The sequence below is a fragment of the Nanorana parkeri genome, unplaced genomic scaffold (genome assembly GCF_000935625.1).
Source record: "Nanorana parkeri isolate BGI_ZX_2015 unplaced genomic scaffold, ASM93562v1 scaffold2305, whole genome shotgun sequence".
NCBI classification, from domain to species: Eukaryota; Metazoa; Chordata; class Amphibia; order Anura; family Dicroglossidae; genus Nanorana; species Nanorana parkeri.
In genome coordinates, this window is record NW_017308573.1 from 50,000 (window position 1) to 75,041 (window position 25,042).

General features: G+C 43.0%; 1 protein-coding gene across 1 annotated transcript in view; it reads right to left on the minus strand.

Moving 5' to 3' along the window:
• Window positions 1-25,042, minus strand: part of SEPSECS (Sep (O-phosphoserine) tRNA:Sec (selenocysteine) tRNA synthase) — a 42,077-nt gene that overhangs the window by 15,147 nt on the left and 1,888 nt on the right. Inside the window, exons 2-7 of the mRNA XM_018573264.1 lie at window positions 19,932-20,086; window positions 16,675-16,793; window positions 16,427-16,585; window positions 14,325-14,478; window positions 11,213-11,315; window positions 5,917-6,138 (exon numbers count right to left, since the gene is read on the minus strand). Coding sequence (XP_018428766.1) covers window positions 5,917-6,138; window positions 11,213-11,315; window positions 14,325-14,478; window positions 16,427-16,585; window positions 16,675-16,793; window positions 19,932-20,086 — 912 coding nt within the window. The remainder of the gene's footprint in view (window positions 1-5,916; window positions 6,139-11,212; window positions 11,316-14,324; window positions 14,479-16,426; window positions 16,586-16,674; window positions 16,794-19,931; window positions 20,087-25,042) is intronic.

Here is a 25,042-nt window from a genome sequence, read left to right on the forward strand (position 1 = left end):
TGAGTGCGTTTGCCATTTGTTTTGCACAACTCTAAAAAGGTGCCCATACACCTTATGATTATCGGACGAAACTTTTCGTCCGATGATCGAATAGTCGTACGATTTTCGTACGGCAGCCCCATCCTGCCCCGATGATCGCAAGATTAAATTTAGCCGTAATTAACGAAAAGCACCTGGACGAAATGCGGTAATTGATTTGCCGTATTTTCATTAGCGCAAGCGCAGTGTAGATCGTACGGCTTGACGGACGGAAACGCCAGCAACCTTGCGAAAATCATACGATCTAGCAAAGTTTCCAACATGCTTGACCGTCAAAAGCTGTACGATTGTACAGTAATGTCGGTCGGACACTGCAATGAACACATACGATTATCGGACGAAAAGTCGATCGCATACGAAAATCGTCCGATAATCCTAAGGTGTATGGGCACCTTAAGCATGCCACCTTAACTACAACTCAACATCTGAACAATGTAACATTACCTTTGCTTGCTGGATGCAATGCATTATGGGATATGTAGTCTTGAGAAATTTAGATTGCATCACATCAAGCAGCAGGGAAAGAGATGCAAAGCACACTGGGAATCCAGGAAGTTGAAGGTGATGGACAGACAGAAGGGAGCACTCACTACATAAAATGATTTTTTCATGTAACCTTTGATTGCATTTTCAAAAACAACTCTAGTATGTTTTCCTATTACAATGCTCATGTTATAACAGGAGAGTATATTTGGTAGCTTACTATTATATGCATTTATATAGCGTTGACAATTTACATGTGCGCATTCAAACCAGTCCCTGCCCTTGAGGAGCTTACAATCTAAAGTCCCTATCTCACATGCATACATGAGTGCCGATTTAGACAGGAGCCAATTAACCTTCCTGCATGTCTTTGGAGTGTGGGAGGAAAGCGGTGAACCTGGAGGAAACCCACACAAACACAGGGAGATCATGCAAACTCCTTGCAGAGTGTGTCCGGAACCGGGGACCCCCAGTGCTGCAAGGCAGAAGTGCGAACCACTAAGCCACTTTGAAATCTAAACTTTATGATGTGTTAATGAAGTTTTAAACTGTGCTGTCAGTATTAAAGTATTAAAGCCTCACCTCCCTCTTCAGATCTGCCATTGGCCCGCTTGTTCAAAATCACCACCAATACACCTGCATCAAAACAGAAGTTTACATTGTCTTAAGCCTGCCACAGACCTTACAACCATCGCAAGACATATGTCTTGCGATGGTTGTAAGGTAATTAAAAAAAAAAAACAAAAAAAAACGTACAATCTGCCCATCTTGGACAGGCAGATTGTACTTGCGATAATCGCAAGCCGGCCCCGCTGAGGGGTGGGCTTCCGATGACCGCAATGCTTGCGCACACCGGCCCATGCGGCATTTATCTTATGAACTTGCCACAAACACGCCGACAATCGTACGATTCTCGGTGGGTTTTCGAACATGTTCCTAAGATAAAAGACCTGCGACCGTACAGTAAAAACAGTCGCACACCTTCCACACACCTTGGGATAATTGTACGATCGCGGTATTTCCCGCGATTATAATACGATTATCGCAAGGTGTGTGGGCACCTTTACCCATTTGCAATTAACGTTCTATTGTAAAAGTGCATTGATTGTATCTTTTTTTTTTAATTACAAAGTAAATGTGAAATGCATCAGGTGATATGGCATAGAAAAGGTCAGCCCCTGGCTATCGTCAATGTAAATCTTGATCGGATAAATTAATAAAATGCAACGCTTAATCAGATAGTGATCAGATAAGCCTAGAATTGTGGCTTCACCTTCAGCTGCCTGGAGATGCGTGTACTGATGTTTGCCCTTGGTCGCACCAGTCAATAAAATGCATTAAATATCAGGCTTTTTTTTTATCAGAGGAAGGGAATACCACGCAAGTTGTCCCCATCAATCACTCTGCCTTCTTTCTAACTTCTAGCTGTGAAAATAACTTTCCAGCTCCCCCACCTCTAACATACATACATACATACAGTTTACTTTCATACAAACAGATGGGGATTCAATGTAATGCAGAAGAGATTAATAGTGCTTCTGGGCTCAGAATGGTGTTTTATTTTTTATTTTTCAGAGGTCAAATCAATAACAGGCTATTTTTTTTCCTGAGCCACTTCTATGGGGAACTTAATAGCACCCCAAGCAAACATAAGACCTTGTGCTCTATTTCAAAGAAATTAGATGGCAGAAGCATTGATTTTCATGTACTATATTTAACTCTATTTCAATGCTTTTTTTTTTCTATGATGAACTATCTGCAAATTGTGAAAAAGCTAAAGCATGCAACGTGTCCACATAAGGGGGAGGTTTTTGTGTTGGTGGTGAAAATAAACCATCCACAAAAGGAAATCAATGTCAAATGGTAAAAGGTGCTGGGAAGGTAAAGGCTACATATGACCGAAGAAATATAAAAAAGGAATTCTTAGTATTTTATAGCAATTGATTCTCAATAGGATGCTATATAGGCTTCAAGGATAATCAAAAGTGAAGGTCAGAGCTACAGCCAGCCAATGAAGCAGAAGATTGGCAAAGGCACCTTCATGTAGTCACGTTCCAGGACCATTAAGAAGCACCGTCCACTTTTTATCCTGCAGGGTACACACGCTTGATGCAAAGTGCTCTTAATAATATAACATTTTCATTAGAAGCCCTTTATACTGCAATACAGGTTGCTTATTCTATACTTTTTTATACAATAGTTTTATAGGGGGGGGGGGAGCTACACTAAATACCCTTGTATCCAAAGAAACCACATAATCCACAATATGTAGAATATGTTTTGCTCCACCACTCCAAAAACTCTCAGCCCGTAATCCATCAATCATGGGCATTCTGGGTATCAAACACAAGCCTGCCTCTGCTCCACCGATGGTCGAACTTCCAGTGATGTCATTCTCGATAAACTTTATTGACACAACAGAAGTACACACTGTGGTCCTCGCCCATGCACCGCTCCTCTAAATGTGTTCACCCATAAGGGCTTAATTCTAGAGACCACATTGGGAAAATTAATCCCTTATGGGTAAAATGCTTTAAAGTGTTTATTTCAAGTTTTAAACCCAAGATTCAACAGTTTCTAATTAGATTTTGGAAAAATATGTGAGTCCTAAGTGAAGGTTGTGTGAATCTTATGTAAAAAGGCCCTTTACTGTGTCAACTGAATCAAAAAGGTCAGACATTCGGCTTCCATTAGGTCACTTGGCCAACAAATCGTACTCAGACCAAACCTGAGCTCCTCCAAAACATACAGGTGAAACTCGAATAATTAGAATATCGTGCAAAAGTAATTGCAGTAAGTGCTGCAAAAGGGGCCCAAACCAAGTACTGAGTGCATATGCATGCTTATACTTTTCAGAGGTCCGATATTGTTCTATGTACAATCCTTGTTTTATTAATTGCATGTAATATTCTCATTTTCTGAGATTGTGGATTTGGGGTTCTTGGGGTTTTCATGAGCTGTAAGCCATAATCATCACAATTATGACAAATCACGGCTTGAATTATCTTGCTTTGCATGTAATGAGTCTCTCATATATTAGTTTCACCTTTTAAGTTGCATTAGTGAAATAAATGGCGCGAATGGCAGGGCAGCATAGACGCGAAGCGTCACAATGTTTGCAGTGTGTGCCTCAGATTAAAGATCGTTTTTGGGGTCTTTAACAAATTTACACACTCATACTATTATTTTACTATACAGTAATACCTTGGTTTAAGAGCATAATTCGTTCCGGAAGCATGCTTGTAATCCAAAGCGCGTGTATATCAAAGCGAATTTCCCCATAGGAAATAATGTAAATTCAGATGATTCGTTCCACAACCCAAAAATATTCATATAAAAATGATTACAATATTGTACTGTAATATAATACTGTACAAAATATAAAGAAAGATAAACCGATTACCGGTTCCTTTGTGGCTGGTGTGAGGGGGACAAGAGAGAGGAGAATTATTGTGCAGGACAACTTTCACTATCACTAACAGAATCACTGCTATCTCTCGACTCAATGGAATCTTTTTCATTTCGTGAAACCTTAACAAGGAATCTATCCAATGTGACATTGTGTTGTCGTTAAAGAGTCTCATCGCTCGCACTTCTACAGCCTTATTCGGGTGGCGCTTTTCTACAAAATTTTGCTCTTATTGCAAGACATTGCTTGTATATCAAGGCAACATTTTTCAGAAATGTTTGCTTGTCTTGCAAAACGCTCTCAAACCAAGTTACTTGTAAACCAAGGTATTACTGTATTATTACAATATGTGAACAGGGAAAGCATGTGAAGTTGGTTTGGGAGGGTGACTCAAAGGTTTTAGCCTACCTAGGATCTTAAACCGGCTCTGTATATAGTTCATCTAAGTATACACATTTTAAAATTATGCAGTCTATACAGAAAGGTTCATGGTGTGATTTGGCAAAAGTACTTCATTGCTATATACTCGGATTTTTGTTCGGCAACAGGTCCACTTAGAAATTTAAAGTGTATGTAAAACCCAACAATGAACTTCTCTTATTTACTTTCTTACAGTCTGTTAAATGACCCATTAAAATAACTTTTTAGTATCTGTTCAAGTGCAAAAAAAGTACCGGTTTATCCTGCAAGAAATCCAGTTGAAGCTTACTGTGCTCTCAACTCTTCTGCATTTAACAGTAATCAGGCCTGCTCAGCTCTCTGTGGACTATTTAACCCCCTCCCCATGTTAGAGAAGAGAGGGTGAAGTGTCCTATAGTCCTAACATAAGTCCAGTCCAAGACACAGCACAGTGAGTGAACATTGTCACCCTAACACAGGAAGTGTATTACTGGCCGGATCACCAGATGAAAAATGAAGGGGAAAAAAAAAAAAAAAAAAAGTCTGAAACGCTTTAATGTCAGCTAAAACAAATACCTCAATTTAGTTTGTGGGTTTAGCTCTCCTCTTACAGAAGAAGTCTCACTAACTAAGTCAGCTAACTCCCACAGTGTATGTGGCTTTTTATTCCATGTTTTGTGTGCAGTCGACGTCGAGATCCATGCAGTGACAGCAGCCCCCCCCCAATTCGCAACACGTTCTGAAAAGCTGATGGGCTGCCTGATTGACAGCTCTCATCTTTCTGTCCCTGCACTTTACCAATGCAAGACAAGGGCCCCCCTTCCAGTTCTAGTGCCGATTCCAATGAGAGCATACCCCCTACCTCTGCATTCCTGTGACCGTGCTTGTGTTAGGAAAGTGCAGAGACAGCAAAATAGCTGTCACTCAAGAGGCCATCTCCTTCACAGAGCGTGGCCTAGAATGAAGACTGAGCTATCAAAGTCAGTAACTCAGTTTCTACATCACACAGAAAAATGGGATAAAAATCAACATATACTGTGGGAGTTGAATGACAACTGTAATGGAGGTGAGACTTCTCCTTAAAGACTTCACATCTGTCTGGGGCAGAGCGGACGGTCTTTGCAGCCTTGGTATAAACGTGACACATGGAGTTCTTTTAGAAGAGCAGCTTTTGACGCCAGCTATAATAATTCCTGCCTATTATTCTATCTAGGAGGTATACAAAAGGATACATGATGTATAATTTTAGAAGGATACACACAATTGTAAATATACAACTAATGAGAAATTTGCTTCCGTTGAGCCATACTGCGATGTTCATATTACTATTAGCCATTCTATATGGGTTATCATGGTATACATTTTTAGCGCAATGCTTGCTTTTCCCTGGCCTGGAAGACTTGTTCGTTCAAAGTGTTCTTAAAATCAGACACAAGGCAAAGGCAGGCGGTTTCCAGGAGACCGGAATACCCATAGCAGCAACTGGGTTAAATCTCTCAGCATTTACAGACTGACATTTATACAAACTTCAATTAACCTCTTCAGATTTAAACAGACCTCCTTTTTTCTCTAGCACAACAGCTTACCTTCCTTTCTGTCAAGAGATTCTTATATCCACTTGCACCAAGTGACAGCAGTGTTATTAGGACATCCAGAGATGGAGAGGCAGATGCTCTCCCTGGGTACATTTTGCTAATTTCCTCCAGAAAGGAATTGTTGAAACCAGCGATAACAGCTCCACCTACTGGAACCATGAAATTCTTGTCCAAGCTCTGCACAAAAGCATCTACTCTCCCTTTACGAGCTCCCTGGAAATAATAATGGAAAAAAAAAAAAGGGAGGAGATTAAGGGAATGCATAATATTTAGCAGATAAAAATTATTACAAATCAAAACCAGTGGAAAATATTATGAAGTGCCTAAAACCAGCAAATAATAAAACAGGTTTCTATGGATAACATCTCTACTACACAGATTTCTATGTGGCAGCAATTACTGGTTAACTTGCTTTTTCTGTCGCTGCCCTTGCTTTCGGTATGGGACAATTGACCTGACTAAAACTTGCCCCTAGCTTGGACCCCCTTACCCCGCTTTTTGATCACCCAGGTTTTGGCCCGGGGATTCACCTTCCCTCTGTTGGCCCATTTTCTAGAGACTCTTGGCCCCAATTGCGTCATGTTGTAGACTATTTTGACCACCCTGCTGATCCGCCAAGTACTCCTGACAGGCCGTCTCGTACAGAGAATTGGTTCTCTTCCATGCAGCTGTGTGGCTTCTTGCGGAACATAAAATCCCTCCGGCCTATACCATTGGCACTTACACCCCTTTAGACTTTCATGTCCACTTCTAACATTCCTCTGCATAGTTTCCTCTCTGTATGGGCTGCTACGGGGGAGGGGGGTGACAGGGGATTGTCCTCCATTTGAATCAAAAATGGGAGAATCTCCTGGGTGGCTCTTGCTCTGAAGATTGGAGGAAATGTTATGTCTTGACTCACAAGGTGTCTATGTCCTCATATATGCAGGAAAAGAGTTATAAGATAAGATTGTATGCCTTTGGTACCGTACACCACAGGATTTGCACAAGATGTACCCTTCTGAATCTGATCGCTGCTGGAGATGCTCTGGACAAGTGGGATCTTTTCTTCACTTATGGTGGAGCTGTCTTGTTATCACCGGGTTTTGGACCTCGGTCTTTGCCTATCACAGGATGCGCATTTCTGATATACTCCCCCTCTCCCAAGGAGGCCCTCCTTTCAATGATCCCTGGATCCCTCTTCTCTCTTAAGAAGGGAATCCTGCAACACTGTTTGTTGGCGGCCAGAGTCGCCGTTTCACGACACTGGAAGTCCAAACATCCCCCAAAGCTCACGACTTGGGCCCTGATCATTAATGAAATTTACACTATGGAGGATCTAGTGGCTTTTGACAACAACAGGTCTAACAAAGTTCTAGAGCCGGGATGGCCAAACTGCGGCCGTCCAGCTGTGGTGGAACTACGAATCCCATGAGGCTTTGCAAGATTCTCTCAGCTACAGACATGACTCCCGGAGAGAGATGCTTCATGGGATTTGTAGTTTCACCACAGCTGGAGGGCCGCAGTTTGGCCATCCCTGTTCTAGAGACATGGTCTGGCTAGTTGGTTTTGAGGGACTCCATAGAATTTAAACAAATGCTCGGCTCCTGCGACCCTGTCTTCTCTTGCTTCTTCCCTTTCACATCCTCTCTGGCTGTCCCCTCTTTCCCCCTTCCTTTTTAAAGTTTTCTTTTAACTACTTTAATATAATATATATATATATATATGCCGCGTGCCGGATTTTTCTTCGCACTATTGCAGATTGACTATTCAGCCTTCTGTAGGCCGGGACCTGACGGGCGCTGTTATCTGCTCACTAAAGCATAGTTCCTGTATTTTCAAACTATTAATGTCTGAGCATATCTGGCTTGTACTTGATGTGAGATACGGACGAAGTCCCGTTTTATGCTGTTTTTTTTCTAGTTTTGTATTGTTTATGCGTAAAAAGATTAACTCCTCCCAAAAAAATATATCTATCCATCTGTTTAGTTTCATAGATATTCATGAACTCAAAACTCAAGCAAAACCATAAGTATTACAAGCACAGATAGGACTGCATTTGGAATTGCTCACTGCTATGCTGTGGTTCCTTGGGATTTCCTAGTTTTGGCAGTAGTCAGGCATTGTACCTTTATGTTAGGTGAATAACTTTTTGACGTCATAAGGTCTGTGAAAGGTTGCAAATATCTGCTTTATATGCATCTTCAAAAAGCTTGCTTTACACTGCTCAAATTTCAGTAGAAATTCAAGCTGAGGGTGGCCTTTTATTTTGCACATAGATATACTAGCTTCATTTTTTTTTTTTTTTACAGTCTGTATCTTGAGAACTATGGGGTCAGTATTTTTCCCCATAGTTCTCCTTAGGGTAACGGGAGGACACAAACTAGCGTCCTCCCATTACCCTAAGCTCAGTATACCGCGAGCTACAGCTCGCAGTATACCGTGACGCCACAGCGGATCCCGGCCTAGATGACGGGATCCGCCCAGCTGCGTGAGTGACAGCTGGCTCTGCCTATCTAGAAGCAGAGCCAGCTGTACCCGCCCCCTCCCCCGTCCGTTCCGCCAGTCAGCGCTGGCAGATCGGAGCGGGGAATCCAGAACCCGGTATGTGTTCGCTCACCTCCTGATCTACTGAGCCGACCTATGACAGTCTCATTGTCACAGGTTGGCTAGAACTATGAGGTGAGTGAAAAGCACTCACCTCATAGTTCTCCTTTAAATGTATTGTTCATAAAAAGGTAAAACCCAATAAAGAAAATATCTGGATTAATGAAGAACTCTTTAAAAAAAAAAAAAAAAAAAAAAAAAACTAAAATACCTCAATCATTCCTTTGGGGGGAGGGTATATACACAAAACACTAAGCCCTTGCCCTCCTTTCTAAGCCGACTGTTCGTTTACTATTGGGAATAAACAATCTGCAGTGCAGGGCTGTGAGATAGATCTGCCGGTAAACATACAGGGAACCTGCAGATCTATAAACACAGCCTGCAATGCTGACTGGTCATTCACAATTGCAAGAGATTATAGCAAAAGTGACTTAAAGTTAAGGCATGGGTGGAGGCTGGTCATAAAGGCTGTTCCTCACTCTTGGGGTGCCCACACACACACACCTTACGATAATCGCGGGAAATCCCACGATCATCGTAAGGTGTGTGGAAGCCGTGCGACCTCGACTACTGTAAGGTCGCACGACTTTTAACTTTAAGAACATGTTCGAAAACCTGGCGAGCATCGTACGATGTACGGCGGGTGTGTAGCATGTTCGTACGATAAGAGCCAGACGGGCCGGTGTGCGCAAGCGCACACTGCCCGTTCGGCATTACGGTCATCGGAAGCCCGCCCCTCAGGGGGGGCGCAGCTTGCGATCCTCGCAAGTACGATCTGCCTGTCCAAGATAGGCAGATCGTACGTTTTTTTAAAGTACCTTACAACCATCGCAAGACAAAAGTCTTGCGATGGTTGTAAGGTGTGTGCCCAGCATTACTGTAGACTGGATCCATACCATGTGCTTTGCTCTTAGTGTACACTGATGCGCGATAAACACACCCAAGTTGGCGTGTATTTACATGCCTTTTTATTTTAAAGCTCCGAGCTGACTAGCTTCTTTTATCCACAGCAGAAACAAAAAAGGTTTTGTTTTCCTTGACGTGGCACATTGCGCTGCGCTAAAATGCAGCATGTTCCATTTTCACCCAGCAATGCAGCATGTTAGTGTAAACGGAGCCTACTGCAAACTCTAGTTTGTCATGTCATTGGGCCTGTGTTGAGTTACACAGTCCAATGGACATGGTGTTAATTAAAAAGGGTCGCCCCAGGCGCTCGCTTTCTTTTCATTTGTGCAATGTATATATGTCATTGTGTGTATCAACATTATTTGGTGCTGTCATTTGTGCGCACTGTGGGTTAGTCTGATTATATTTCCCAGTTTGTAATAAAATTGTACAAAGCACCTTAGTCATAGTTTTCACAAACAACATTATTTAGTCTCAGGCTTACCCTTGCTTGGCGTTAATTGTACACTGATGACATAATATATCTGGAGGGATATACACATATTGAATATCATTTTTAAATTAAATAGTTACGGTTTTTACTGTTCACACTATTTAGAATTTGGGGGATTTCAAAATGTTTTTGTGGGTCCGGGGATTTATACATTAACAATAATGTTTTGTACCTAGACAAACGTTGGTGAACGCAGCAATGCTTTGGTGTTTAAAGTGCACAAGTGCCCAGACTATGGACATTAAACTATTTACATATTCTTAACAAGCAATAAAGAGCTTTAAAACAAGCCATCCCTGACTCTTCATTCTCAAGGATCACAGCAAACACGCTGAAGTCGGGTTCTGTCGGTTGTTTACTTTAGAGGGCTGGCAGGCTGCCAAGATCTGTTCCCATAAAAAAAGCAATGCTGTGTTGTGAACTTTAAAAATTAATTTCTTCACAATGCTTATAGATACAGAAATTAATGAGGTTTTGTTTTCGGCTTTTGCTCAGAATATGTAAACACTTAAATGTGCATGACCTGGGCACAGGTTCACTTTAAGTTGGGTCACTGTCAGCACACCTTCAGTGGTGCCATACCCATTATGTAGTAACAACTACTTCTTTATTCTATGTAAAATGTGATGCGAATCCAAAGCTGGTGAAAAGGAAGTGTGCATCATTGTAGGGCTCACTGTCCTCATTGGTCTAGGAGTAGTTGCCTCCTCTGCATCCTAGCAGTTCTGCCCTAGGAGCTTTGTAATGTTTTCTCACCTATACCGCCCTCAAAAAAAAAGGGCCTTGCACCAGCAATGTACTTATTTAGTTTGTTTAAATAGAGGATAGGGAAAAGCTAACATTCCTGTATGAATTTTATTTTTGTGACTCCACTAGAAAGACAGGACAAGATTAGGGGCAGCTTATCACCAGGACAGGAAGGCACAGGCAACAATAAAAACATTTCCAGAAATTCTAACCCCTTCCCACTGTAGTCAAATGTTTTTACCCATCACCCTGTCAGAGATTTCACAACACTTCATGTCCTGACAAGAAGCAAATGGAACACCCCCTCCCCTTGAATACACATACAGAGAACAAATGGTTAAGAGGTGCTAAGGCTTGCCCAGTCTATCCAAAATAAAATGTTTGTTTGGCTAGAGTTTGACTTTAAATATAAGGACTGAAATTTGTTTAGCCTTGGAAAATCTATTTAAATCCCACAAGAACCAATATTTGATAATACACCAGGATCACTTTACTATATATAGGTAACAATTCTTATTGTGCTGCACCCAATAATAATCCCATGAGTGGCAATACCTGCTGGATTAGATGCATACATTTTGAAGACTGAACGCCGTAGGCATTATTCACAATGTGTGGAATGTCATACTTGGCACAGATCTCTGCCAACTCTTCCAGCCTAAACAAAGCACAAGGAGAGTTTAATTTGTTTATTCCATCAGGTATTTGTACACTTCCAGAAACCTATTCAGATAGCAATTCCAGGCAGCAGTGAGCAAACAATATATCAGAAAGTCTGGTCAGTTTATCTAAAGCACGTCTTCTAATTCACAGCGGCCAGATTAAGAGAGTACATCACAGGGTCAATGGATGTGCAGTTCCTGAATAAAAGTGCTTTATAACTTCCAGCCAACTGCATTTAAGTTTCAGACAGGTTGGATCTAACTGATGCCTTTTAGAAACTGTTTAGCACTGACATTTATATCCAGCATTCTGTATTTGAGTGCCAGCAGCTTGCATTTGATGTGCTTGGAAATAGCTCTCCTCCACACAACAGCAAGGTTCTCAGATCATCAGAATGCCCACCATAGAATGGGATGTACTACAATCTCACATTTAGTTTACAAATTTGTAGTCCATCACAGGAGCGAGCTTGGAGCGGTGACTACTTTACAACACACACAGGGACCATGGGGAAGAAAAGTAGCCACCAGGACAGTGTCAGAACCAATTCAGAGATGATTTGAGGATCTATAGATGAGCGATACACAGATAAGCTGTATTTTTGTTAATAGTTAGGGTACCTGAATGCATTTTGAAGGTTTAACTGGCACTTTATTATATCTCAAGACCTAAAAGGTGTGTAAACCCAAATAAATAATTCTTAATTGTTCCCTTTTCGTCTGTTCTATATATAATTGAAAGGGTTTGGTTCCGTTAAAGAAGTGCAAAAAGTACTTCTTGATTCTGCCAACATCAGCTTATACCTTCCTCTGCTGCAGTCTTATAAGGTATATTGTTCCCAGTTATCCGACAACACAACTCCTTGTTATGAAGAAAAGGAGAATGGAAGGTTTTAGTCACCAGAAGGTGACAACACTGCTTTTCCATAGATGCAGTTTGGCGAGTGAGCGTTGTCAGCATAGGAATGATGTTACTGGCAGGATCACCAGGTAAAGTGCAAAAGGAAGGAGAGCCTGAAAGCTGCAATGTGTTGCATTACGGTTCTCGACTTTAGATACACTTTATTTTTTAATTCTGACTAGAACGCACCATTGCTAAATGTTTTAAAAGTTGTAGCAAATACTAAAAACGGCCTCTAAGAGGTACGTGTACACAATTACAATAAAAGCATAAAACTAAAAAAGGGAAAGAGCAGTTTGAGAAAAAGTAATGAATGCACACTTCTACATTAAAAAAAATGTGCATTTATTATTTTGTTTTGTATCGGAGCCAGTAAAGCATTGCAACCGCGATCAGTGGATCGTGGGGCAATGCTCTGGTTCCTACAGACTTCTCCTCGTCCGTGTTGCTGAATATCAATACCAATGTGACTATGTTTCACGTTACACCCTGAATATGGGTTTAACATAAAACATGGTCTAAACCAGTGGAGGGCAACTCTGGCCTTCCAGCTGTTGTGCAACTACATGTCCTATGAGAGACAGTTGCAGGCATGACTCACAAAGGCAGAGGCATGTTGGGATTTGTAATTAAAGCACAGCTGGATGGCTGGAGTTGCCAACTCCTGATCTAAAAGGTGATGTTAGTCTTTAAAAATGAAAATGCCCAAACATGTGTAAAGAGAAATATCCAGAAACAATGATCTGTAGTGTGAATGTCAGCCTACCAATTTTTTATCAGGTTTGAAAAATTAAAAAAAATGGACACATCAGCATTTAGGCAAAATGACCAGATACACTGCCTGTCGTCCACACCCACCACAGAGGCACAGCTATGCACGAGGCAATTACTGACAGTCAGGTGTAGTAAGTGAATATCAGGATACCTCTGGGGCCTGGACACATCTCCGCATTCCAGGACACCAATATGCAAATATTGACTTTGTTTCCCAGTACTATTTGTTGCTGAGCCCACCCATAATGCTTTCCAGGCCAGCCAACAACATTAGGGAGCAAAGTCTGTAATTGCTTTTCACATTTCACAATGGATGGAATTTAATGAAGTTGCAGTTACATGGATTTTGTTTTTTTACAATGTTAGTTGGATTTCTAATTGCTTCAAATAGGACTAGACAGATTTCATGGTGATATAATTAAACTGGATATTCATGCATGGTAATTGTTTGAATTTATATATTTATTTATAGTGCTGCTTTGGTTTTTGCCAATTCTTTTATTTTATGTCATTTTCATGCAGCTGCTGCTTTTTTGGGTAAAAATATTGGACTTTGAAATGGTGCAGAATTTAATCATCTTAAAAACGTGCATATTGGAGTAAAGAGCGCTTCATTGGTCCCCTAGGTCTTGAGCATGCATTCAGAAGTAGGTGTACAAACCAGAGGGTAATTAATGATGTTGACTTAAATCACAAAATGAAACTAAAAAAAGCTTGCGTAATACCGTTCCATTACATGGAGCCGGCTGATTCTGTTGACAAGCTGCCTATGAATCAGACATTTAGACAGAGCCGTGACCCTTTTCTTCTAATTAAAGAAGAAACAGCAACAACTTTTTCATCAACCGAATGCAAATTTAACCTGAGCCACATATATAAGCTAAAGCCGGGTATACACTGTTCCTGATTAATCAGATAAAAAAAATTCACACAGTGGGTACCGCTGGCAGCACCCTTCTGCCCGTCATCCCTCAATCAGCTGATCAAAGGAGGCGGTTAGAAAATTCTCAGCCAATTAGCTGCTAGCTCCATTTGGGTATTCTGACAGCGGAACAGAAGAAAATATAAGTGTGTACACCCGGCTTAAGACAAAAGATCCTGGCTACCACCATTGTGCTGTCTGTGGCCACAGACATTTTGCAGGAATGATCCAACCATCTGGAGGTGCCCCACCTGTCGCAGTGATCTTTCCTATTGAATGCAATCTTCCTTGGGGGTGTCTGTCATTCTTATAGACATGAGAACGTTGTCTGAACCAAACAGATCAGGAGATGCTCATCTTGGATATATGGTCATCTTACACAGTAGAGAGGTCACAGGGACAACCTACCTGTCAGGCACACGAGGAGCAAAGCATGATGTAGTGGAGTGAACACACAGGATGTTCTCTGCTCCAAGTTCCTGGATTCGAGATTCTACACTATTCACATCTGTGCGTAGCTCATCCCCTTCCAGCAAATTCTCGATCACTACTGGCTCAAAACCTTTATAAAGAACAAAACGCCAGTTCATAAGGCAATAAACAAAACATCTACTTTGTGACAGACAGGCAAAATGAAGAAACCATATTAAAGGGGGAGGGGAAACAACGCTTTGGTTTTCTTCTGGCCTAAACAGACCTAAAAGTGCAAATCTTGTGCAGAACAAACATTATATATTTGCAAACAGAAGCATTTTATACTCTACACTAAAATATTATACTGTAAATAATCAACATAATACTACAGTGCAGGGTATAGGCAAAGTTGGCACCCCAGCCTTGGTGAAAATTTAAATCCCATCAGGCCTCTTGCCTCTGGGAGCCAAGGCCATGGCTGTCAGAGTCTTGCATTGTCTCATGGGACTTGGCACTCCAGCTGTTGTGGAACTACAAGGCTGCCTACCCCTGCTATAGCAAACAGGGAATTTCCAACCAAACAGTTATGTGTGCCTCCTCGTGCCCACTATACTTTGGACTGTCGGTGAACATCACGGGCTGTGTCCTCCTTCCATTCCAGCCAAATATCTTCCTCCACCACCCATCATCTTAGTCAACACCCCCCTGTGCACGGATCCGCTCCTGAGCAGAACGGATACCACCGCTGTGACATCTGTGTCCATGCAGTTTTCTTCCCTCTGCATCTTGCGATTGAGAAAAACAAAATGACATTATCGGACCCATGTAAGTTTATGGGCAGCCAAACGGGAGTCCCTTTACATCCTGTAACTCCCCTCATCCGGTACGATCAGGCCCAGTAAAATGGATGCCCACCCATTTAGATACGGCTGCCCATAGACATCGGGCTTCCAATCAGGTCCTCCTGACAAACTGACAGGTGGACCTGATCGGAAAGCCCATGTGGAAGGGGCCTTAGAGCTAACACCTGCCAGCAGCACCTACAGACACTTGCCCGAGCTGCCATTCAAGTACCCTTGTCATTAGAGATGTATGCAGGCAGGCTTCACTCACTGAAAATGCTAGTTACTTGTAGGGCTGCAACAACTAATCGACATACTCTATTATAATCGATTATTGAAAAAGTTGTCAACTTTTTCAATCATCGATTAATCGGCTTCCGATTGGTTGGCCCTGTTCACGGCTCCACACAGCTGCGCGCCACACCTCCTCCCCCTCGCCGCTGCCAGATCCGCCCGCCCGCACCCACGCTCCACACGCGTACACCTCCTCCCCGCCTCACGCTCAACGCCCACCCAAATCCACGATCGGCACAGGGACACGGGGGGAAGAAGTAAGGAGGAGAAGGTGTGGGCGGATGACAGCCGACGATAGACAAGCCCGATCTCAGAAACAAGTTGCTGGAAGAACAGTTAGGTAAGCGTGCCATTGCTGGGTGTTGTAGTCCTCTATAGCTGGAGGTATTCTGCATTGCGCTGTATAATGTATTGCTGGGATTTGTAGTCCTCTGTAGCCGGTGCCATTCTGCATTCATTGCTGTATAATTTTACACTTTTCATTTCACTATATTGCACACCACAGTTTTTGTTTTTCTTTTTTACTTCCAACGCTCCAAGCTTTCTCCTGTGATGGGCTACACTCAGTACAAACTAGTAGTCCATCACTGGAGCAATTTTTTCGAACTTAATAAATCGGCTAACTAATCGATTTTGAAAATAATCATTAGCTGCAGCTCTAGTTACTTGGCTGTATTTGACTTCAGTATTTACGAGTCTAAGACCTAAACCAGAAATACAGCAAATGAAAGGCTGAGAACAGTCAAAATGTCTTATTCGTGTACAAAGTTCCAGGTCAGTGGCTCAAAGGACTGAAGCCAAAGTATCAGCAAGACAACCGCCACAGGACTTTCATTTTCAAGCAAGGTCAGCCATGGCAGTCTTCCTATTTCTCTTGTTAATGGACGCAAAGTGACCTATGGACACCTGGCTTTGTCAGCAATACATTCATTACCTAGCGGATCCCATTTCCCAATTTACCTGCAGTGATCATAGACTTGAAACAAGATTTCTGGTCTATCCGTGGCCAGATGATGTACTTTGCTTTCGGCCTCTTATGTCGAAGTGTAAGGAAGCACAGGGTTAAGCTCATCCCAGTTGCCATGGGAACCACGAAGCAGCTTGTCGCCGTTCGCACACCTGTAATTGTAAGTCAGGGCTGTAATGAACCCTTTCTCAATGGGCTGCACTTTGACACGGTTTGAAATGTAATTTGCAAATCCACCTGCCTGCAATTTTTAGAACATCCAGCACCACCGAGTTGGTAAGCTTATTCAACAGACTGGAGCCGGCAGCTTTAGGCTGTACCGCAGCGATGTCTCCTGATCTTCCGATTCCATGGATGAGTCTGCAGATGAAAAAAAAAAATGACTTGGAATGACTCAGACTCAATCAGCCATGACAGATGATATATGTTCCCAATAAATATAAAACAGCCAATGTTCTAAAAGGAGAGACTGTGAAGTCGTGACTCAGTGGCCTGGGATACCAGATATGATGCCCCTTGGGAAAGGCTGTGTAATTAGATAAACCACTGGGGTAGAGGTCACATCTGTACAGTACTATGGAAAAAAAAAAAAAAAAAGAGAAATGTCAACACTATACCTTCTGCTGATCGGGTACCAGCAATAGAAGCTAAAATTCAGACGAACAGCTAAAAGTATAGCCAGGTTTGTCCCATTAAAATATTTGCATTTGTATTCAGCCAGGCTTGTGATCCAGGCACCCATGCCCGAGTTTAGAAATGTTTGCATCATAACATTCCTCCACTGCAGTGCTGCTTGTCCTCTAACCTACTCCTGGACAATAAATGAGCCTTACCACACTGTCAGGGTCATCACTCTGCCCTCCCCTTGTCAGCAAGCTTCCAGTGTTTAATTGAAAGCACTAGGCAGTGCAGTAAAAATGTGACTGGCTCACAGAGCTGCCCTTCCTTCACCCAGACTGAACCCTACAGGCGAGTGTTGGAAGCTTGTAGAAAGACAGGCTTGAGGTACTCATTTTAATTCAATTTATAATGACATGCAACCCTTTTAATAAACATCTAATTAGGTTCAGACTTAAAATGAACCTGTAAAGAGACATTGATGCTGCCTGTGTAGATTTGCAGAGTTGTCATCCTGATCCTTCCTTCACTACCCGGTAAGTCAATGACCTGTGACAAACATGCATACATAAGGTATTAGGACATATAGAATGCACATGCATGTTTCAGGCAAGCAGTGACGCAAGAATAAAGGATGACACCCCCACAACATGCCCCAAGGTTTGCACCCTCTGGTGGGTCCTCACAAGACGCTCTACTGTGGATAGTGTGCATCCCTATTAGCATCCCAGAGAACAACTATGGCTGATAGATGCCACCTGCAAGCTGAAACTAGGGAAGTGTCACTGCATGGTTCAGAAAATCACATCAATTCCTGGACTGATGTGGTGCTTCCATTCATCTGGATTGTGGTTACAGGAGGAGGAAGGGAGCTGTGAGCCACACAGCTATATGAGCAGCAGGTACAGTTATTCACGTGTCAGAAGGGAACCCTTTAAGATAACACTGTATCCCAGTGAATTTACAAGAGTAATAATGAAAAGGCAGGTCACTCCTCTAATTTTATTGTGCATGAGAGATCTGTCTTTCATGGGTGGGAGAGTAGCTGGGCCTCCCATTATATGAAATCTTTCTTTCATGGGAGGAAGTGGGTACCCAATGCACCCCCAACTCCTGCCCAACTGTACGAAATGAAGCAATGTAAAGAATATAAACACGCTACAGTACACACTGGAGAGGTCAGCAGAATGCAGCGTACAGTACAGTGAGGAATCAGCAGAAGTCAACAATGCAGACTCCTATAAGTCTATCCTTGCAAACTCCCTTCAAAGGGTATCAGTCGTGCAAGAACAATGGAGGCAGCCACTTTTGAGAATGCTAGTTCCCTGGCTGCCATTCTGATGCTTTTTTTTGTGCTGGCCATTAAAAAAAAGTAGAGGAGATAAAGAATTCTAACACCCATTTCTATAAACATGCATGTTCTGGGTATGAGATGCAAAAGTACTGAAGGCAGACACAGCTAGGCAATGTAGCATTTTCAGAAGGAAGCCAGCAACAGGTCACTTTAAAGCAGAAGTCTGGGCAAAATTATTCTTAACCCTTCTATTGGTGCGAACCCTGCATGGCAAGGGTTAAGTGCTCGTTTGTGTCTAGGTGCTAAATAGATAGAAGTTATAATCACCCGATTAGACAGGTCCCTGGAGCCTCTCTCCCCCTCCACTGCAGTGGTCTAAGGATCCTTAAATCATCATGTTCTATAGGTATATAGTGTATAGGATGCGAGGATGCCAAAGCACATTCCATCGCTGCAGCGGAGCAAGAGACAGGTTTCTGGGACTGGCTTGGGCGAGTATAATTTTTTTAGCACCTAGGCACAAATGAACACTAAACCCTTGCAGTGTCGGTAGCAAGGGTTAAGAAACATTTTGCCCAGAGTTACTATGGCCAGTTCTTTAGCTTAATCTTCAAATACTTCTGGAATCAGCCACAGCTCATCTTTAGGTAAGATTCTCAACAACATAGAAGGCAATACAGAGGAAGGCTAACTCAGCAAATAAGTCAGAAGGGAAGCTATGTGACCATTCTATGTTGTTTAACAGGATTGAGAAAAGTTAGGTCACAGTCCTGGCTACACTGCTTTGTTGGGGTATGTGGATGACAAGACTGCTTCATCAAAATTACAAATCTTTTGACAAGGAAGACAATTAATATAACTTTTCTAGCTGCGGTTAGCTTTTTGCCTGCAGCCCAGTTTTAAATGCTTGCGCAAATATAAGCACCAGGTAGATTACTGCCAAAGTAATTCAGCAGATGCAACTCTCACCCCGGTAGTTACTACACATAGATTTAGTCAGTTTCTTAGGTTTCCCCTTCAAGCAAAATCTCAGCTTCAGTTCCTGTAATTGAGCTTGCCTCCATCTCTTACATTGGTGGCCAATATGAATGGTGGTTTTGTAGACCAATAGCAAAAGTTCAAGAAATTACAAACCATAACAGAGCACTCCGAGTTTCAGGGCTCGTAAAACAACTGATGGCATGTCCAGACTGTTCAGTCACCAGGTGGTGGTGGGAAGAAGACCTGTAAGTGAAAGTGAACTACGGCAGATAAGATTGGGTTTCCTCCTCTGCCAGACAGGATTGCAACTGGCAGGTAAAACAGTTCCCAATTATATTTGTGTATTTAGCTGCTTGCCTGATGTTCAATTTCAAGGTCTGCATGAAAAATAAGGACACCTCTAGGTGCCTGCATATAGTTTCAGCTGTCAGTGGTCCTCCAGGAACCCCAAAATCTGTACAAACAGCATTTTCAAAACGGAAGTCATCATTTTAGCCTGAACCCTCCCATGTCTCACTATTGACTCATTGATGTATGAGGCAATGGACTGATAATGCATGTAAAACACACCAGGTGTGAGCCAACCCTTTTATAACTGGACGTACCTATAATGCCGACGGGCAACCATGTTGCTGGCAACTCTTCCCTCTCTCTCTCCAACACCACAATTGCCAAGAAAATTATTGCTGTCCATCACAGCCAACTCGTGCAGAAAAAGTTCAATTGTGCTTTCATCCCAAGCTTCCGGTGGACATTTTCCCTGGGGAGAAAAGAATGGATAACAATTTAATATACCAGTAATGATAAGGTCAGTAGTACTACAAGAAAGTGATATTCATGTATCTATGGACATAAGATGAACAATGAGCTACTTCCATATGACTAGAGGCCAGCAGATACTGCTCATCAGTCATTAACCCCTTCGTGACTGACAACGTACAGTGTACGTCGCCAGCATCGGGGCTGTTTAAACAGAATTAAATAAAATTAATCTAATAATAATAAAAAAATTTTTTTACAAGTCCCCCGCCCCCGCGCGTCGCCACGTAAACACGCGTCGGGTGCGCCTACGTATGAAAACGACGAACGCGCTACACATGTTGGGTATCGCCGCGCACACCGGACTGAGAGCAATAATTCTAGGGCCAGTATTTTGGGGTATCTCTAAATTGATGACCTGTGGGGGCTTTTAAAGCGTCTTCTATGGACTTTTTGGGGTACTGGGGTTTTTCGCCGTTTTACGGATGCACGCAATTTGTAACCTGGGCATGTTGGGTATCGTTTTACTCGTTGTAACCTCATCTTTTATATTTCATTAAAAAAATTGGTATTTTGTTGTGATTGGGGCATTTAATTACATTTTTCACTAAATATTGGGGTTTAATGAGGAGTTGCGCTAATATTGCGCAACATAAAAATTTGCAACTACCACCAGAGTGAATTTACATTCTGGCTCCTGGCACCTCTACAGTGTGTGCACCACAGGCTGAGGATCCACTCCAGTTCTCGTAAGGTAGGGAGACGGATTTTTGGAGTGTGCATGTGTCTGTGTGAGAATGTCTGAGTGTGTGAGATTGCGTCTCAGTGTTTTTGAGGGCCCATTCACACTAGTACAGTGCGTTAATCACACAGTCCCATCCAATTAATGCACCGTACCGCATGTTCTGATGTGGGAGGTGCAGTGAATTGCCATTCATTTAAATGACACCCCAAAAGCATCTGCCACCCATAGCTCTATTGCCCGCATCACAATGCCGTGCGTTCCATTGCAGTGCAACTTGGGTCACGACTTAATGACCAAGGACAAATATGGGTCCTGAGGTTACGCAGGTTGAGAACCACTGCTCTAAAGGTTTTTAAGCTACTTCAGATTCTGATGAAATAACTTACAATGGATGCCTCTTTTGTAATGTTTAAAAGTTTTAGTTTCCTGCAGAATCAATTGGTCCCTTGAGCACTGGCCCTGTTATCCTCTATTTAGGTGGCTCCTTTCCCTTGCAGGGTCCTATGGAGCCATCCTTGTGTGGGCATCTCCATAAACACCCAGGCATAGCAAGGCAAGCCACTTCACTGGTCCCCTCTCCTTCCTTCCTTCCCCAAGCTAGTAGATGGATGGCTGCTGTAGACTATGCTGTCCCTTGTGATCTTGTATTGGACATGAAGTTCAGGGAAGCTGAGCTGAATGAGTTGGAGCTGTTTGGAAACATGATGGCTGTAAATGCTTGGGCAAAAATTTAAAGAAATACTCTGCTGGGCAATCTATATGATCTGGATTCATTACTGAAAAAATGACAGAGTTTAATTCTACTTTAGGCCCAACTCCAGCCAAAACATTGTATTTTATTTTATTAGAGCAGTGAAGGGTTAGGACCTCTATCAGGGTTTCATTGCTGCTTGTGTGTCCGTGTTGGATAGATTTTTTTTATTTCCCCCTCAGAACAGGCAGCAACTGCAAAGGGAAAAGACAAAAAAGCTTTTTAAGTAGCGCAAGAAAGAGTTAGAACATCAGACAATGTATTTATTGCTGTCTGTGCCTTCCGGTCCTTGTACTCCCACTCCATTGTCCTGGTGTCACAGGGACAGAAATTGTGCGAGTCTTCCTAATGGGGTCAGAGACAAATACAATAATATAGAAAATAACTCTATCCAAAACAAAATGAAAAAAAAGTCTGGAAATGGGATTTAACCAGTTGAAGAAACGGACGCATCAACGGGTTGCCGTCTCCAGGAAATACTCGCTCGTTTTTACAGCCGTTAACGGCTGTTTCACATACAACCGATCGGCGGCTCTATAGCCGCCGATCGGTTGTATGGCGTGCCGCCCCCCTCCAGACCGCTCGAGTGCCGCCCCCCTCCTGACCCCTCACCTTCAATCCCGGGATCCGCTGGCCGATCTGCGGAATAAATGTCAGTCAAAGTACCGCAGCGCTGAATACTGAAAAATGGCCTGGTTGGGAAGGGGGTGTAACACCGCGGTCTTCAAGTGGTTAAATAATAAATTGGCCCCGTATTGTTAAAGTGACCCTATCAGGATAATGAAATACAGACGAAAGGCCTCTAAGGCAAGACATCTTATACTCCCATCTCCAGCAGGCCATGCATTCTACTGGCCCTCTGTTCTAGCACAGCAGCCTCCGTCAGTGTCTTTTTCATACATAAGGCTCTGTAGTCAGCATGACCTTTATACGATTATATAAAGTGTTCTTTAAAAGGTCCCGTCACCCAAAACTGATATTTCAGTGTTTAGGAGATGCTAGCAGTGTCTTATGACTTTCGGGGACTTGCTGTGGCCGACTCTTCCGGTTTAATTTTTAATAAGTTTATATTACGCAGAATGCAACACTCTGGAAATGCCCAAGACTTTGGTGGCCAGGAATAGAACCAGAAACTATGTCAGGGAGACCTTGGCACAGAATTCCACAAAACAGCAGCAGACTCATCCTACAGGATCCCCTTATGTGCCTTTTTTTTATTTGGGGTGGGCCTTTCAAGACTCAGTCACACCAGCCAGCTGCTCCGAATGCATGGTCGTTGGTGTGTACTGACAGGTACAGTGCAGATGCGCTGATCCCAACGCATCGCACTGTTTACTTTACACGAGGGACATTTCATTATGTTCCATCAACACAGAGTGGCGCACAGTGGCTGTACTGTGTCACACTATGCCGTGCAGAGAAAAAAAAATGCATACAGTACTTTTTTTCAACGCACACTATCGCAATGCATTGGTGGGAACTGAGCCAATTTAAAATTGCCTTTAAAGACACCAGGAGACCTCACCCCTCCGATGCAGCGGTAACAATTGTCTTCTGGAGCCTCCAATGGTGCCGGTCAAACAGGTGCTGTCTCACCTCCAACTGCTTCAGTGTCCAAACAGACGGCACTCCCAAGGATCTCCAATAATAATCCAAACATGAATAAAATCCACAATGAAATGTCAATATATGGATATACACCACCGCAAACCCCCAGTACACCAAAATCCACTAACGCGTTTTACCGATAGACTTATTCATGATTTGGATTATTATTGGAGATCCTTGGAGTGCGGTCCGTTTGGACACAAAGGTAAATGGCCTTGTCTGTGCATGGGAGTGCACTGGAAGCCCCAATGCTTCTGGCGTGAATGGACCCTGAAATGGGAAAACTCGAGGGTGGGTTCACACCTAGGCGTATCGAATATGCGCATTTGTCACGCGTTTCGTGTCATGCAATTCGTGGTTAAAAAAAAAAAAATGCACGTTTCTGAGGGCTACTTGGCTGTATCCCAATGGAAACCAGTGACAAAAACGCCCCAAAGAAGCTCCTGTAATTCTTTGGGCGTAGCACGTTTTGTAGCGCGTTCATACGGCCTGTAATACGCCCAGGTGTGAACCGGGCCTGAATCTTTTAGTAGCTATGCAAATTGTACTTTTTAAAAAGGGCAAATGACCCCTTGTAACCCTCCTGTATTTAAATTGTATTGTAACTGTACTGTCTCCCTCCATTTTGTAAAGCGCTGCGCAAACTGTTGGCGCTATAGAAATCCTGTATAATATTTATATCCAAGAGTGTAAATCACAACCTTACAGAGGCAGCATTGTGGTGTAACATACTGCAGGAGGTTGAGTGATCATTGCTTACTAGCAATGTGGAACTGGTGAAGGGTGGGAGAAATTAAATGCACCAGGCCACAGATCAGGGTGCAGTGCTGTACAATGGTACCTCAGGTCATGAACGCTTCTGTTCGCGAACAATTCGGTTCACGAACAGAAAGTTCTGCAAAATGTTGCTTCCGCTTGCGAACTCCGCATCTTGTGACGAACACAACCGCAGCCATCTTCCCTGCTCTGACACGTGGTCGTGGCTTCCTCTAGTCAAGATCACGGTTTGATTCGCAACCAGAATCGTGGAACGAATTAAGTTCGTGTACCGAGGTACCACTGTACTTTTGCTTGGTGCTGAAGAAATATGTTTGGCTGCCATTGCCAGCTTTTTTTGGAAAATGCTAGATCCCCAGCTGACATACCGATGCACTGTATTATATAGGTAAAGAGTTCCAAGTACAGTCCGACTTTATGATTTCCATACTTGTTCAAGGCCAGTGACTTTTCCCCATAGTTCTCCTAAGGGTCACAGGAGGACATAAACTAGCGTTCTCCCGTCACCCAAAGCTCAGTATACAGCGAGCTACAGCTCGCGGTATACTGAGACGCTGCAGCCGGGACGGATCCCGACATTGCTGTCGGGATCCACCCAGCTGCGGGATTGACAGCTAGCTCTGCCTATGCAGAGCCAGCTGTGCCCGCCCCCTCCCTCGTCCGTTCCGCCAGTCAGCGCTGGAGGATCGGACAGGGGAGGGAATCCCTGCAGGGAGCCGTGAGTGACAGTCACGGCTCCCTGCATGGCCAGGATCGAGAAGTGAGCGAGCGATGGTATGTGTTCGCTCACTTCCCCATCTACTGAGCCGACCTGTGACAGTTTCTTTGTCACAGGTCGGCTCAGATTATGAGGCTGAGTGAAAAATCACTCACCTCATAAATCTCCTTTAAGCTGGCCATACACTAATAGATTTCTTTCATACAGCTTGTGGTATGAACAAATGAAATTAACAGATTCTTCCATTCATGCAGTTTATGGTAATGTGTATGTAAATCCTAAAAACAGGGGCAGAACTACAAATCATGGGGGCCCCCCCCCCGACTTCTGGGAGTGTAAACTCCCTGCTCCACCTCTG